Source organism: Oncorhynchus clarkii, chromosome 18 (genome assembly GCF_045791955.1).
Source record: "Oncorhynchus clarkii lewisi isolate Uvic-CL-2024 chromosome 18, UVic_Ocla_1.0, whole genome shotgun sequence".
Lineage (NCBI taxonomy): Eukaryota > Metazoa > Chordata > Actinopteri > Salmoniformes > Salmonidae > Oncorhynchus > Oncorhynchus clarkii.
This window is the reverse complement of record NC_092164.1, coordinates 37,353,239-37,367,151: the sequence shown is the minus strand read 5'-3', so window position 1 is coordinate 37,367,151 and position 13,913 is coordinate 37,353,239. Positions and strand designations below refer to the sequence as shown.

At 48.1% G+C, this 13,913-nt stretch overlaps 1 protein-coding gene across 1 annotated transcript; it reads right to left on the bottom strand.

The window, feature by feature from the left end:
• Positions 1-9,302: 9,302 nt before the first annotated feature.
• Positions 9,303-13,190, bottom strand: LOC139373419 (serine/threonine-protein kinase SBK1-like). The gene is made up of 4 exons (XM_071113892.1): positions 12,660-13,190; positions 11,408-11,552; positions 11,096-11,298; positions 9,303-10,547 (listed from the first exon to the last, which is right to left on the bottom strand). Exons 1-4 carry the CDS (start codon positions 12,663-12,665, stop codon positions 9,744-9,746), a joined length of 1,158 nt encoding a protein of 385 aa, XP_070969993.1. The 5' UTR covers positions 12,666-13,190; the 3' UTR covers positions 9,303-9,743.
• Between the last annotated feature and the right edge of the window lie 723 nt (positions 13,191-13,913).

Below are 13,913 nucleotides of genomic sequence, written 5' to 3'. Positions count from 1 at the left end.
GGCCAACTCCAAGCTATCGTCTCTGTCCCAAAGCAAGCACCAGTTAGCCTTAAGCTAGCCTCGAGCTAGGCCCATCTCCCAGCTAGCTGAAGAGGTCCACCAGCTAATTCTTGGGCTACAATACTTATTTTGCCGATTAGCCTGTTTCCTTTACTGCCGACACGGAGCCCCGCTGATTCATCATGACTGGTCTGCCGGCGCAATCGTCCGAGGTGGTTTCAACAGGCTCTTCCATTGTGACTCCGCCGAAGGCCCATCTGCTATCCCCGGCCCGCTAGCTGTCTGAATCGCCGTGTCTCCAGCTCGCCTAGTGTAGTAGCGACTACTGAATGGCTCCCTGACTCACCTATTGCTACTCATTTAGCCCTATGATCACTCAGCTACATCACTCTCCCTAATGTCAATATGCCTTGTCTATTGCTGTTTTGGTTAGTTATTATTGTATTATTTCACTGTAGAGCCCCCAGCCCTGCCCAATATGCCTTAGATAGCTCTTACGTCCCACCCCGCACACATGTGGTGACGTCACCTGGCTTAACTGGTGCCTCTAGAGACAAAACCTCTCTCATCGTCACTCAATGCCTAGGTTTACCTCCACTGTACTCACATCCTACCATACCCTTGTCTGTACATTATGCCTTGAATCTATTCTTCCACTCCCAAAAATCTGCTCCTTTTACTCTCTGTTCCGAACGCACTAGACGACCAGTTCTTATAGCCTTTAGCCGTACCCTTCTCTGTTCCCCTGGTGAAGTAGAGGTTAACACAGGCTCTGCAGCCCCCAGCACCACTCCTATTCCCCAGGCGCTCTCATTTCTTGACTTCTGTAGGCGTAAAAGCCTTGGTTTCATGCATGTTAACATCAGAAGTTTTTTTTTCTTCCACTGCTTTAGCACACCACCAACCCTGATGTCCTAGCCGTGTCTGAATCCAGGCTTAAGAAGGCCACCAAAAATCCTAAAATTCCCATCCCCAACTACAACATTTTCTGACAAGATAGAACTGCCAAAGGGGCGGAGTGGCAATCTACTGCAGAGATAGCCTGCAGAGTTCTGTCATACTATGCAGGTCTGTGCCCAAACAATTCGAGCTTCTCCTTTTAAAAATCCACCTTTCCAGAAACAAGTCTCTCCCCGTTGCCGCTTGTTATAGACCCCCCTCAGCCCCCAGCTGTGCCCTGGACACCATATGTGAATTGATTGCCCCCATCTATCTTCAGAGTTCGTACTGTTAGGTGACCTAAACTGGGATATGCTTAACATCCTGGCCGTCCTACAATCTAAGCTAGATGCCTCAATCTCACCCAAGTTATCAAGGAACCTACCAGGTACAACCCTAAATATGTAACCATGGGTACCCTCATTTTATTTTATTTATTTTACCTTTATTTAACTAGGCAAGTCAGTTAAGAACAAATTCTTATTTTCAATGACGGCCTAGGAACAGTGGGTTAACTGCCTGTTCAGGGGCAGAACGACAGATTTGTACCTTGTCAGCTCTAACCACTAGGCTACCCTGCTGCCCCATCCTGACCAACTTGCCCTCTAAATTCTCTAAATTCACCTCCGCTGTCTTCAACCAGGATCTCAGCGATCACTGCCTCTTTGCCTGCGTCCGTAATAGGTCCGCGGTCAAACGACCACCCCTCATGTTATGGTGAGTGAATGAGGACCCAAAAGCGAACTAACTTAAACAGAGCTTCTTTAATAACCAAACATAGGTAGGCTCAGATAGACCGGCAGATTCCGACAGGACAGGACAAGGTTACAGCAAACATGACGATAGTCTGGCTCAGGCATGAAACACAACAAACAAGAATCCGACAAGGACAGGAACAGAAACAGAGAGAGATATAGGGACCTAATCAGAGGGAAAAAGGGAACAGGTGGGAAACGGGGTGAATGGGTAGTCAGAGGAGACAAGGAACAGCTGGGGGAAAGCGGGGGAGAAAAGGTAACCTAACAACGACCAGCAGAGGGAGACAGGGTGAAGGGAAAGGACAGAGACAAGACACAACATGACAGTACATGACAGTACCCCCCCACTCACCGAGCGCCTCCTGGCGCACTCGAGGAGGAAACCTGGCGGCAACGGAGGAAATCCTCGATCAGCGCACGGTCCAGCACGTCCCGAGAGGGAACCCAACTCCTCTCCTCAGGACCGTACCCCTCCCAATCTACGAGGTACTGGTGACCACGGCCCCGAGGACGCATGTCCAAAATTCTACGGACCCTGTAGATGGGTGCGCCCTCGACAAGGATGGGGGGGGGGGGGGGAGACGAGCGGGGGCGCGAAGGACGGGCTTGATGCAGGAGACATGGAAGACCGGGTGGACGCGACGAAGGTATCGCGGAAGAAGAAGTCGAACTGCGACAGGATTAATGACCCGAGAAATACGGAACGGACCAATGAACCGCGGGGTCAACTTGCGAGAAGCCGTCTTAAGGGGAAGGTTCTGAGTGGAGAGCCAAACTCTCTGACCGCGACAATATCTAGGACTCTTAGTTCTACGCTTATTAGCAGCCCTCACAGTCTGCGTCCTATAACGGCAAAGTGCAGACCTGACCCTCTTCCAGGTGCGCTCGCAACGTTGGACAAAAGCCTGAGCGGAGGGGACGCTGGACTCGGCGAACTGAGATGAGAACAGCGGAGGCTGGTACCCGAGGCTACTCTGAAAAGGAGATAGCCCGGTCGCAGACGAAGGAAGCGAGTTGTGGGCGTATTCTGCCCAGGGGAGCTGTTCTGACCAAGACGCAGGGTTACGAAAAGAAAGACTGCGTAAGATGCGACCAATAGTCTGATTGGCCCGTTCTGCTTGACCGTTAGACTGGGGGTGAAAGCCGGAAGAGAGACTGACGGAAGCCCCAATCAAACGGCAAAACTCCCTCCAAAATTGAGACGTGAATTGCGGACCTCTGTCCGAAACGACGTCTGACGGAAGGCCATGAATTCTGAAAACATTCTCGATGATGATTTGTGCCGTCTCTTTAGCAGAAGGAAGCTTAGCAAGGGGAATGAAATGAGCCGCCTTAGAGAACCTATCGACAACCGTAAGAATAACAGTCTTCCCCGCTGACGAAGGCAGTCCGGTGACAAAATCTAAGGCGATGTGAGACCACGGTCGAGAGGGAATAGGAAGCGGCCTGAGACGGCCGGCAGGAGGAGAGTTACCGGACTTAGTCTGCGCGCAGACCGAACAAGCAGCCACGAAACGACGCGTGTCATGCTCCCGGGTGGGCCACCAAAAACGCTGGCGAATGGAAGCAAGCGTACCCCGAACGCCAGGGTGGCCGGCTAACTTGGCAGAGTGAGCCCACTGAAGAACGGCCAGACGAGTAGGAACGGGAACGAAAAGAAGGTTCCTAGGACAAGCGCGCGGCGACGGAGTGTGAGTGAGCGCTTGTTTTACCTGCCTCTCAATTCCCCAGACAGTCAACCCGACAACACGCCCCTCAGGGAGAATCCCCTCGGGGTCAGTGGAGGCTACTGAAGAACTGAAGAGACGAGACAAAGCATCAGGCTTGGTGTTCTTAGAGCCCGGACGATAAGAAATCACGAACTCGAAACGAGCGAAAAACAGCGCCCAACGCGCCTGACGCGCATTAAGTCGTTTGGCAGAACGGATGTACTCAAGGTTCCTATGGTCAGTCCAAACGACAAAAGGAACGGTCGCCCCCTCCAACCACTGTCGCCATTCGCCTAGGGCTAACCGGATGGCGAGCAGTTCGCGGTTACCCACATCATAGTTACGTTCCGACGGCGACAGGCGATGAGAAAAATACGCGCATGGGTGGACCTTGTCGTCAGAGAGGGAGCGCTGAGAAAGGATGGCTCCCACGCCCACCTCTGACGCGTCAACCTCGACAACGAACTGTCTAGAGACGTCAGGTGTAACAAGGATAGGAGCGGATGTAAAACGATTCTTGAGGAGATCAAAAGCTCCCTGGGCGGAAACGGACCACTTAAAGCACGTCTTGACAGAAGTAAGGGCTGTGAGAGGAGCTGCCACCTGACCGAAATTACGGATGAAACGACGATAGAAGTTCGCGAAGCCGAGAAAGCGCTGCAGCTCGACGCGTGACTTAGGGACGGGCCAATCAATGACAGCTTGGACCTTAGCGGGATCCATCTTAATGCCTTCAGCGGAAATAACAGAACCGAGAAATGTGACGGAGGAGGCATGAAAAGTGCACTTCTCAGCCTTCACAAAAAGACAATTCTCTAAAAGGCGCTGGAGGACACGTCGAACGTGCTGAACATGAATCTGGAGTGACGGTGAAAAAATCAGGATATCGTCAAGGTAAACGAAAACAAAGATGTTCAGCATGTCTCTCAGGACATCATTGACTAATGCCTGAAAGACAGCTGGAGCGTTAGCGAGGCCGAAAGGAAGAACCCGGTATTCAAAGTGCCCTAACGGAGTGTTAAACGCCGTCTTCCACTCGTCCCCCTCCCTGATGCGCACGAGATGGTAAGCGTTACGAAGGTCCAACTTAGTGAAAAACCTGGCTCCCTGCAGGATCTCGAAGGCTGAAGACATAAGAGGAAGCGGATAACGATTCTTCACTGTTATGTCATTCAGCCCTCGATAATCTATGCAGGGGCGCAGAGACCCGTCCTTCTTCTTGACAAAAAAAAACCCCGCTCCGGCGGGAGAGGAGGAGGGGACTATGGTACCGGCGTCAAGAGCTACAGACAAATAATCTTCGAGAGCCTTACGTTCGGGAGCCGACAGAGAGTATAGTCTACCCCGGGGGGGGGTGGTTCCCGGAAGGAGATCAATACTACAATCATACGACCGGTGTGGAGGAAGAGAGGTGGCCCTGGACCGACTGAACACCGTGCGCAGATCGTGATATTCCTCCGGCACCCCTGTCAAATCACCAGGCTCCTCCTGTGAAGAAGAGACAGAGGAAACAGGAGGGATAGCAGACATTAAACATTTCACATGACAAGAGACGTTCCAGGAGAGGATAGAATTACTAGACCAATTAATGGAAGGATTATGACAAACTAGCCAGGGATGGCCCAAAACAACAGGTGTAAAAGGTGAACGAAAAATTAAAAAAGAAATGGTTTCACTATGATTACCAGAAACAGTGAGGGTTAAAGGTAGCGTCTCACGCTGAATCCTGGGGAGAGGACTACCATCCAGGGCGAACAAGGCCGTGGGCTCCTTTAACTGTCTGAGAGGAATGTCATGTTCCCGAGCCCAGGTCTCGTCCATAAAACAGCCCTCCGCCCCAGAGTCTATTAAGGCACTGCAGGAAGCTGACGAACCGGTCCAGCGTAGATGGACCGACAAGGTAGTGCAGGATCTTGAAGGAGAGACAGGAGTAGTAGCGCTCACCAGTAGCCCTCCGCTTACTGACGAGCTCTGGCCTTTTACTGGACATGAAGTGACAAAATGACCAGCGGAACCGCAATAGAGACAGAGGCGGTTGGTGATTCTCCGTTCCCTCTCCTTAGTCGAGATGTGGATACCTCCCAGCTGCATGGGCTCAGCACCCGAGCCGGCAGAGGAAGATGGTAGTGATGCGGAGAGGGAGGCGACGGAGAGCGCGAGCTCCTTTCCACGAGCTCGGTGACGAAGATCAACCCGTCGCTCAATGCGAATAGCGAGTTCAATCAAGGAATCCACGCTGGAAGGAACCTCCCGGGAGAGAATCTCATCCTTTACCTCTGCGCGGAAACCCTCCAGAAGACGAGCGAGCAAGGCCGGCTCGTTCCAGCCACTGGAGACAGCAAGAGTGCGAAACTCAATAGAGTAGTCTGTTATGGATCGATTGCCTTGACATAGGGAAGACAGGGCCCTGGAAGCCTCCTCCCCAAAAACAGATCGATCAAAAACCCGTATCATCTCCTCCTTAAAGTCCTGATACTGGTTAGTACACTCAGCCCTTGCCTCCCAGATTGCCGTGCCCCACTCACGAGCCCGTCCAATAAGGAGAGATATGACGTAGGCGACACGAGCAGTGCTCCTGGAGTAAGTGTTGGGCTGGAGAGAAAACACAATATCACACTGGGTGAGGAACGAGCGGCATTCAGTGGGCTCCCCAGAGTAACACGGCGGGTTATTGATTCTGGGCTCCGGAGATTCGAAAGCCCTGGAAGTGGCCGGTGGATCGAGGCGGAGATGGTGAACCTGTTCTGTGAGGTTGGAGACTTGGGTGGCCAGGGTCTCAACGGCATGTCGAGCAGCAGACACTTCCTGCTCGTGTCTGCCTAGCATCGCTCCCTGGATCCCGACGGCTGAGTGGAGAGGATCCGAAGTCGCTGGGTCCATTCTTGGTCGGATTCTTCTGTTATGGTGAGTGAATGAGGACCCAAAAGCGAACTAACTTAAACAGAGCTTCTTTAATAACCAAACATAGGTAGGCTCAGATAGACCGGCAGATTCCGACAGGACAGGACAAGGTTACAGCAAACATGACGATAGTCTGGCTCAGGCATGAAACACAACAAACAAGAATCCGACAAGGACAGGAACAGAAACAGAGAGAGATATAGGGACCTAATCAGAGGGAAAAAGGGAACAGGTGGGAAACGGGGTGAATGGGTAGTCAGAGGAGACAAGGAACAGCTGGGGGAAAGCGGGGGAGAAAAGGTAACCTAACAACGACCAGCAGAGGGAGACAGGGTGAAGGGAAAGGACAGAGACAAGACACAACATGACAGTACATGACACCTCATCACTGTCAAACGCTCCCTAAAACACTTCAGCAAGCAGGCCTTTCTAATTGACCTGGCCCGGGTATCCTGGACGGATATTGACTTCATCCCGTCAGTAGAGGTTGCTCTAAGCATGCCCTGTTCAAAAAATGTAGAACTAAGAACAGATGTAGCCCTTGGTTCACCCCAGACTTAACTGCCCTTGACCAGCACAAAAACATCCTGTGGCATTCTGCATTAGCATTGAATATCCCCCGCGATATGCAACTTTTCATGGAATTCAGGAACCAATACACAGTCAGTTAGGAAAGCTAAGGCTAGCTTTTTTAAACAGGAATTTTCATCCTGTAGCACTAATTCTAAAAAGTTTGGGGACACTGAAAAGTCCATGGAGAATAGGAGCACCTCCTCCCAGCTGCCCACTGCACTGAGGCTAGGAAACACTGTCACCACTGATAAATCCACGATAATCGAGAATTTCAACAAGCATTTTTCTACGGCTGGCCATGCTTTCCACCTGGCTACCCCTACCCCGGCCAACAGCTCTGCACTCCCTGCAGCAACTTGTCCCCCCCCCTTGTCCTTCCCCCAAATCCAGACAGCAGGCCCCAATCCGGGGCCCGCAACGGGGGTCCCCAATCCGGGGCACGCAACAAGGGTCCCCAGTCCGGGGTCGGCGACGAAGATCCCCGCACCAGAGGCGCCACCAAAGTAGGGTGAGCCAGAGGTGGAGCGGGGTCTACGTCCCGCACCAGAGCCACCACTGCAGATAGATGCCCACCCGGACCCTCCCCTATAGGTTCAGGTTTTGCGGCCGGAGTCCGCACCTTTGGGGGGGGTACTGTCACGCCCTGACCTTAGAGAGCCTTTTTATCTCTATTTGGTTTGATCAGGGTGTGATTTGGGTGGGCATTCTATGTTCTTTATTTCTAGGTTTTGTGTTTCTATGTTTTGGCCGGGTATGGTTATCAATCAGGGACAGCTGTCTATCGTTGTCTCTGATTGGGAATCATACTTAGGCCGCCTGTTTTGCCACCTTAGGTTGTGGGATGTTGTTATTTGTTAGCCCTGTGTAGCCTTCAGAACGTGTCGTTCATTGCTCTTTTGTTGTTTTGTTTGGTGTTCAGATTAAATAAAGTATCATGAACACGTACCATGCTGCACCTTGGTCCACTTCTTCCGACGAGCGTTACAGCTGGTGATTCTCTGATCCACCTTTACGCAGACGACACCATTCTGTATACATCTGGCCCTTCTTTGGAGACTATGTTAACTAACCTCCAAATGAGCTTCAATGCCATACAACACTCCTTCCATGGCATCCAGGTACTTTTAAGTGCTAGTAAAACTAAATGCATGCTCTTCAACCGATTGCTGCCCGCACCCGCTTGCCCGACTAGCATCACTACTCTGGACGGTTCTGACTTAGAATATGTGGAAAACTACAAATACCTAGGTGTCTGGTTAGACTGTAAACTCTCCTTCCAGACACACATTAAGCATCTCCAATCCAAAATCAAACCTAGAATCGACTTCCTGTTTCGCAACAAATTCTCCTTCACTCATGCTGCCAAACATACCCTTGTAAAACTGACTATCCTACCGATCCTTGACTTTGGCGATGTTATTTACAAAATAGCCTCTAACACTCTACTCAGCAAATTGGATGCAGTCTATCAAAGTGCCATCCGTTTTGTCACCAAAGCCCCATATACTACCCACCACTGCGACTTGTATGCTCTCGTTGGCTGACCCTCGCTTCATATTCGTCGCCAAACCTACTTGATCCAGGCCATCTATAAGTATTTGCTAGTTAAAGGCCTGCCTTATCTCAGCTCACTGGTCACCATAGAAACACCTACCCGTAGCACACGCTCCAGGAGGTATATTTAACTCTTCATCCCCAAAGCCAACACCTCCTTTGGCCACCTTTCCTTCCAGTTCTCTGCTGCCAATAACTGGATTGCAAAAATCACTGAAGCTGGAGACTTGTATCTCCCTCTCTAACTTTAAGCATCAGCTGTCAGAGCAGCTTACTGTATACAGCCAATCTGTAAATAGCACACCCAACTACCTCATCCCCATATTGTTATTTATCTTTTTGTTCTTTTGCACCCCAATATCTCTACTTGCACAACATCATCTGTACATCTATCACTCCAGTGTTAATGCTAAATTGTTATTATTTCACCTCTATTGCCTATTTCTTGCCTTACCTCCCTAATCTTCTATATTTGCACACGCTGTACATACATTTTTCTATTGTGTTATTGTCTGTACGTTTGTTTATGTGTAACTCTGTTGTTGTTTTTGTCGCACTGCTTTGCTTTATCTTGGCCAGGTCACATTTGCAAATGAGAACTTGTTCTCAACTGGCCTGCCTGGTTAAATAAAGGTGAAATAAAAAAATACAAATAAATAAAAACAGAACGTTTTTGTGGAAATTACATGGAAACCACAATGATTCAACCAGTTTTTGCCTAGCGGAGTCCAATCATTTTGAAAAATCTGAAATCATGTCAATTGTCTTGGTTAACGTAATACAGTAGAGCAGCTAGACAACTTTCTATAGAATCAACACAAAGTGCAGAAGACTGTGTAAATATCACAGCAGTCTAGAGAGGGAAACCTTGAATTTATGAGTTTAATCCAAATGTTAACTCATAATAAACATTTTATTAGACTCAATTCTAACCACAGGAAATGATGACGTACAGATTATATTTACATATTATAAAAAAACATTAGAATACAGAAACAACATCATCAAGTCACACTTACTGTAGAATTTACTAGATTGAACACATCAACATGCTAATTTATAAAGTGCTTATAAAGTCCCTATAGTAACCAAATGCAACTGTGTCTATCCCCAAAGGCTATCCGGTATCAACAATGAGTTGGTGGCTATTTATCTTACAAAAAGTGCAACTGTAGTGGTATTATATACTGTACAAGGTCTTTTTAAGCACCAATGTGACACATCAGAGGATATGTATTGTTTTCTGGGGGTCAAAAATATTGTCTCTTTCACCTCTGAGTTTGTACGTTTATGATCGTGTGCCACTCCCTTATCTCTCCACCCTTCCCTGCCTCTCTTTCCCGTTTCTGATGACCTCTCTCCCTTTAATTCTCTTCCTCTCCTCCTCCAACCGTAACTTCTCCTTCTTCCACAACCAGTCTCCCCCGAGGTAGCCCAGTACATCGTCGGGCCTACCGCGAAGCCCAGGCTGTGGGTGGAGAAGTGCCTGGAAAAGGGAGCAGGCCAGTGGGGTGAAACAGGCAAACTGGGGGGCGACCGGATTGGATTTTTTCTTGTTCAGATTCCGCGTGCCTTCATCCAAACTCATCATGATGTCCTCGTCTTTTCCTTCCCCCCATAGGTCTAGTTCGTCATCCTGACCATCTTGATCTTTCTCCTGGTCAAACCACTCTTTGTACTTGATGTACGAGCGGTCGTCGGATGCGGTCTCCGTCCAGGGTAGACTGCCAGTCAGCATGGCGTAGATGAGGATCCCCAAGGCCCAGCAGTCTGTACCGACCTCAACCGACACCCACACCCTCTTGATCTTGTTGTCCAACCCATTTCCCACATCAGGTTTTGAAGCAGTATTATGTCTACTATCCTCTGACTCCTTTGCTATCTCTGCCTCGGGCGTACAGTAAGCAGAACTGTACCACACACCGGGTACCTTGGTTCCCGTGGCCTTGGCCATGCCAAAGTCGCCTAGTTTGACCCAGCGGCAGGCAGCGTCAACCAGGAAGATGTTCTCGGGCTTGACGTCGCGGTGGACAAAACCCAGTGAGTGGAGGTGGGTTAGGGCACTGCTCAGCTGGGACACGACCCTCTGGACACAATCCTCCTCCACACCCACCTGGGGAAAAGACAGAGGCACAGTTGAACTACATTTCACACTCTTACGGCTATGTTCAATCAGATCCACTTTAGTTGACATTCGTAGGGTGGGTGTTTTGACAGTGTCGGGAGGTGGAACTGCGTTATAGGTCTCAAATCCACAAGTGGTTCCCGGCATTATACCTGAAGCGTGCATTGCTATTGGCTGCAGGGAGTCACATGAACAGAAATCCCATGTAGCCCTGTTTACAAGTTAGAATAGAATGTGAGACTAGAATGTGAGATGTAATCTACACCTCCATTACGATGATAGAAACCCTTATTATTTTATTTCAGGATTTTTCAATTTGAGCGTCATTATTTCTATATAGCCTGCACTTTCTCGTTTTGAATTTCTAATGTGTGGATCGCAAGAGCAGCTGCTCACCAATTTGACATCTCCAACGCAGTTACACCTCCAAAACAGGCGTCTGCCATTGCCGGTTAATTCTTGATCTGATTGGATAGTTACCTTAGTTAACAAAAATGCATCCGAGAAAAATGAAACATTTCCCACATATACTATACCTCAGGGACAATGACGTCGTACAGATCACCGAAGAGGCTAGCTTGCTGGGCGAAAACGTAATGTGTGGGGGTGGAGAAGACAATGCCCAGGGCCTTGGTCAGGGACGGGTGGGTGCAGAAGGAGAGGGAGAGGTTATACTCTCGCAAAAAGGAGAAGAGATTTGTGGAATCACGAGGAAAGAACTTCAGAGCCATTGGAGTTCCTTGAGGGAAGGAAGAGAGAGAGAAAAGTGATCAGAACAAAAGAAAGACATTCTGTAGATATGAGGCCACACAAACTGGGTTTAGGGTTAAAACAAACACGTAGTTTACCTCTTTTCCTATGTACAGCCAACATGACCTTCCCGTACGACCCTTCCCCTAACATCTTGACCACCTGGAAGTGGTCCGAGGTCTCCAGTGATGTAAACGACTGGACGGTGAGATGGCACATCTCGTCCAATAACCTTGTGGCCGCCTTTGGAGATGGGAACATAACAGACATCTGTTATGATGCTTGTCGTCATGACGATTTTGGCAGCACTAAACCAGGTATAAACACATCCCTTTATAGCCCTATGACCAGCTCAAAGGCTCTTATTGGACAGTTTTTGGACACCTCCCTATTCAACAAGCCTTTGATTTATCCGTTCAACTGTTTACCTTTTCATTCGCACCAGGCAGGCGATTGTGGGATTTTTTTTATATGACCCCAAGACATCCCATGAATACATAGAGGGCCATGGATATATACATCTCTGAGTGGCATAGCTAGCTCCACAGGGGTAAGCCCTGCCCGGACCCCTGCCAGAGCAGCATAATCTGAACAGCCTGTAGGGACATGGGCTTAGCACCTTGGTTATGTAACTTTGTGTTGGGGGAAACTGGAGGTGTGTGGTTTGGGATTAAAGTTATACTGCACTGTGCCCAACTTCTGACTACTGCTCAACATGTTAATGAATTACAATAGACAATGCTTAGGAACATTTGGTATCAATAGTGTAAGCATAAAAAGTATAGGGATTGATTAGATATGAATATCAATAAATGTAGCGGGTAAGCATTTTATAATACATATCATGAACAAGCATTAGTAAACTGTTAATAGGTATTTCATTATCAAAAAAACATATTTATAAGCGTTACAAAGATTCCAATTCATAAGCTTCTATAACGTTTCTAGTAATGAATACAGCCTTTTTTTTAAATGTATAAGCATTTCAAATGGCTTAAACATGAACGTTATTATAAAGTGTTACCAAATAGTACATACTACATAACCGATTTTCCTTATCTAATAACCTGCTGTCTAATATCAATAACACGTTTGATTGCATTTGGTCACATAATGGGGACATCTCACATCGGTATAAGGCACTGCACACAATAATGTAATACAATAAAATGTTATTTTGAAATAATACATTTAGAAAAAAAATAAAGGAAGGAAAACTATATTAAGTCAATTTCATAAGAAGTCAGCATGTCTACCTAAACATTGAAGAATGTTGGCTGAATGAAACACATTGTTCATATTTCTTTCTTGGTTGCAGAGGAAAATGGGGTGAACGGATGGCTTACTTACTGTCATTTTGGCTCTGTGGTAGACTTCAGTCTTTTTCACAGTGATATTGTGATGTTCCTCACAGACAAGCTACAGTGAATCTGTATCCCTGCCCACATCGACCAAGTAGTGCACCTTTCAATACCGCTTCTACAACACATAGGCTGCACATCAGCTCTTCCAACTATAAGGTAATATAGTTGCACTAGAGATCTTGTAGAGTAGTTGTCCGTGTCTGTCTTTCTCAGCAGAGGCCGCTCTATCTCTCCTGTTTGTGCCTTTTGATATCTCCAACCCCTACTTTGATCCCTACATTATCTCGCTCCCCTTTTCCTCTCCTCATGCACTCCTCCCACGTTCTCTCCCTCCCACCGGATTCTCTCCCTCCCACTGGTGCCTTTCCCTCCCTGTTGTGGAGCCCAAGGCCAGTCAAAATGTTGAGTTTGTTCTGTCAATCAACAAATGAATCCCTGTGTCTATCCAAACACTTGTTTAGAATCTCTCCCTTATTCCAACTGCACCTCTCTCTCTCTCTCTTTCACTCACAAACACATAGACAGTGGACACACATTCTCTCTCTCTTTCTCTTTCTCTCTCTCTCTCTTGCTCTCTGTCTCTCTCTCTCTCTCTCTCTCTCTCTCTCTCTCTCTCTCTCTCTCTCTCTCTCTCTCTCCAAGCTTGCTGCATTCCACCTTTGAAGAGGAGCGAGAGAGGACATGCCACTCTGACAAACCTGTGCTTGGATAACCACTTGTGACCTGTGCTTAACAAGCGGCTCACACTTATTCACAGGCTTTCAAGTGATTGCCTCTTTTCCTGAGCTTTTCCACCTGTTTTGTGCCTCTTTCTTTCTCTCTCTCCAACTCCCTCAATCCCCTCGTTTGACAAACCGAACAGCTGAAGGAGGTTGCATACCAAAACAGCTTTATAGCGCGATCCTCTCGTACCTTGAGTGCCTGTCAACTCTATTTCCTCCAGCTTGCCAACTATCCAACTATCTCCCCCACCTCCACCCATCCAACCAGCTATTCTGGCCAACATCTTTTCCAACTCCTCCAGCCCCAAGGAGGATCCCTTTCTCTGTGACTAGAATTATCACGCAACTTACGCAACGTACTGTCATTTTAGCTGTGTTAGCAATATTTCATGTGTAGCAGTGTTCTGGGTGACACTTCCTTTAAAAGGTACCTTCATAAATACTTATTAACACAATCTTAACCTATACGTAACGAATTCATAAGCAGTTCATAAGCACTAAATAGAACAGTCTGTGAC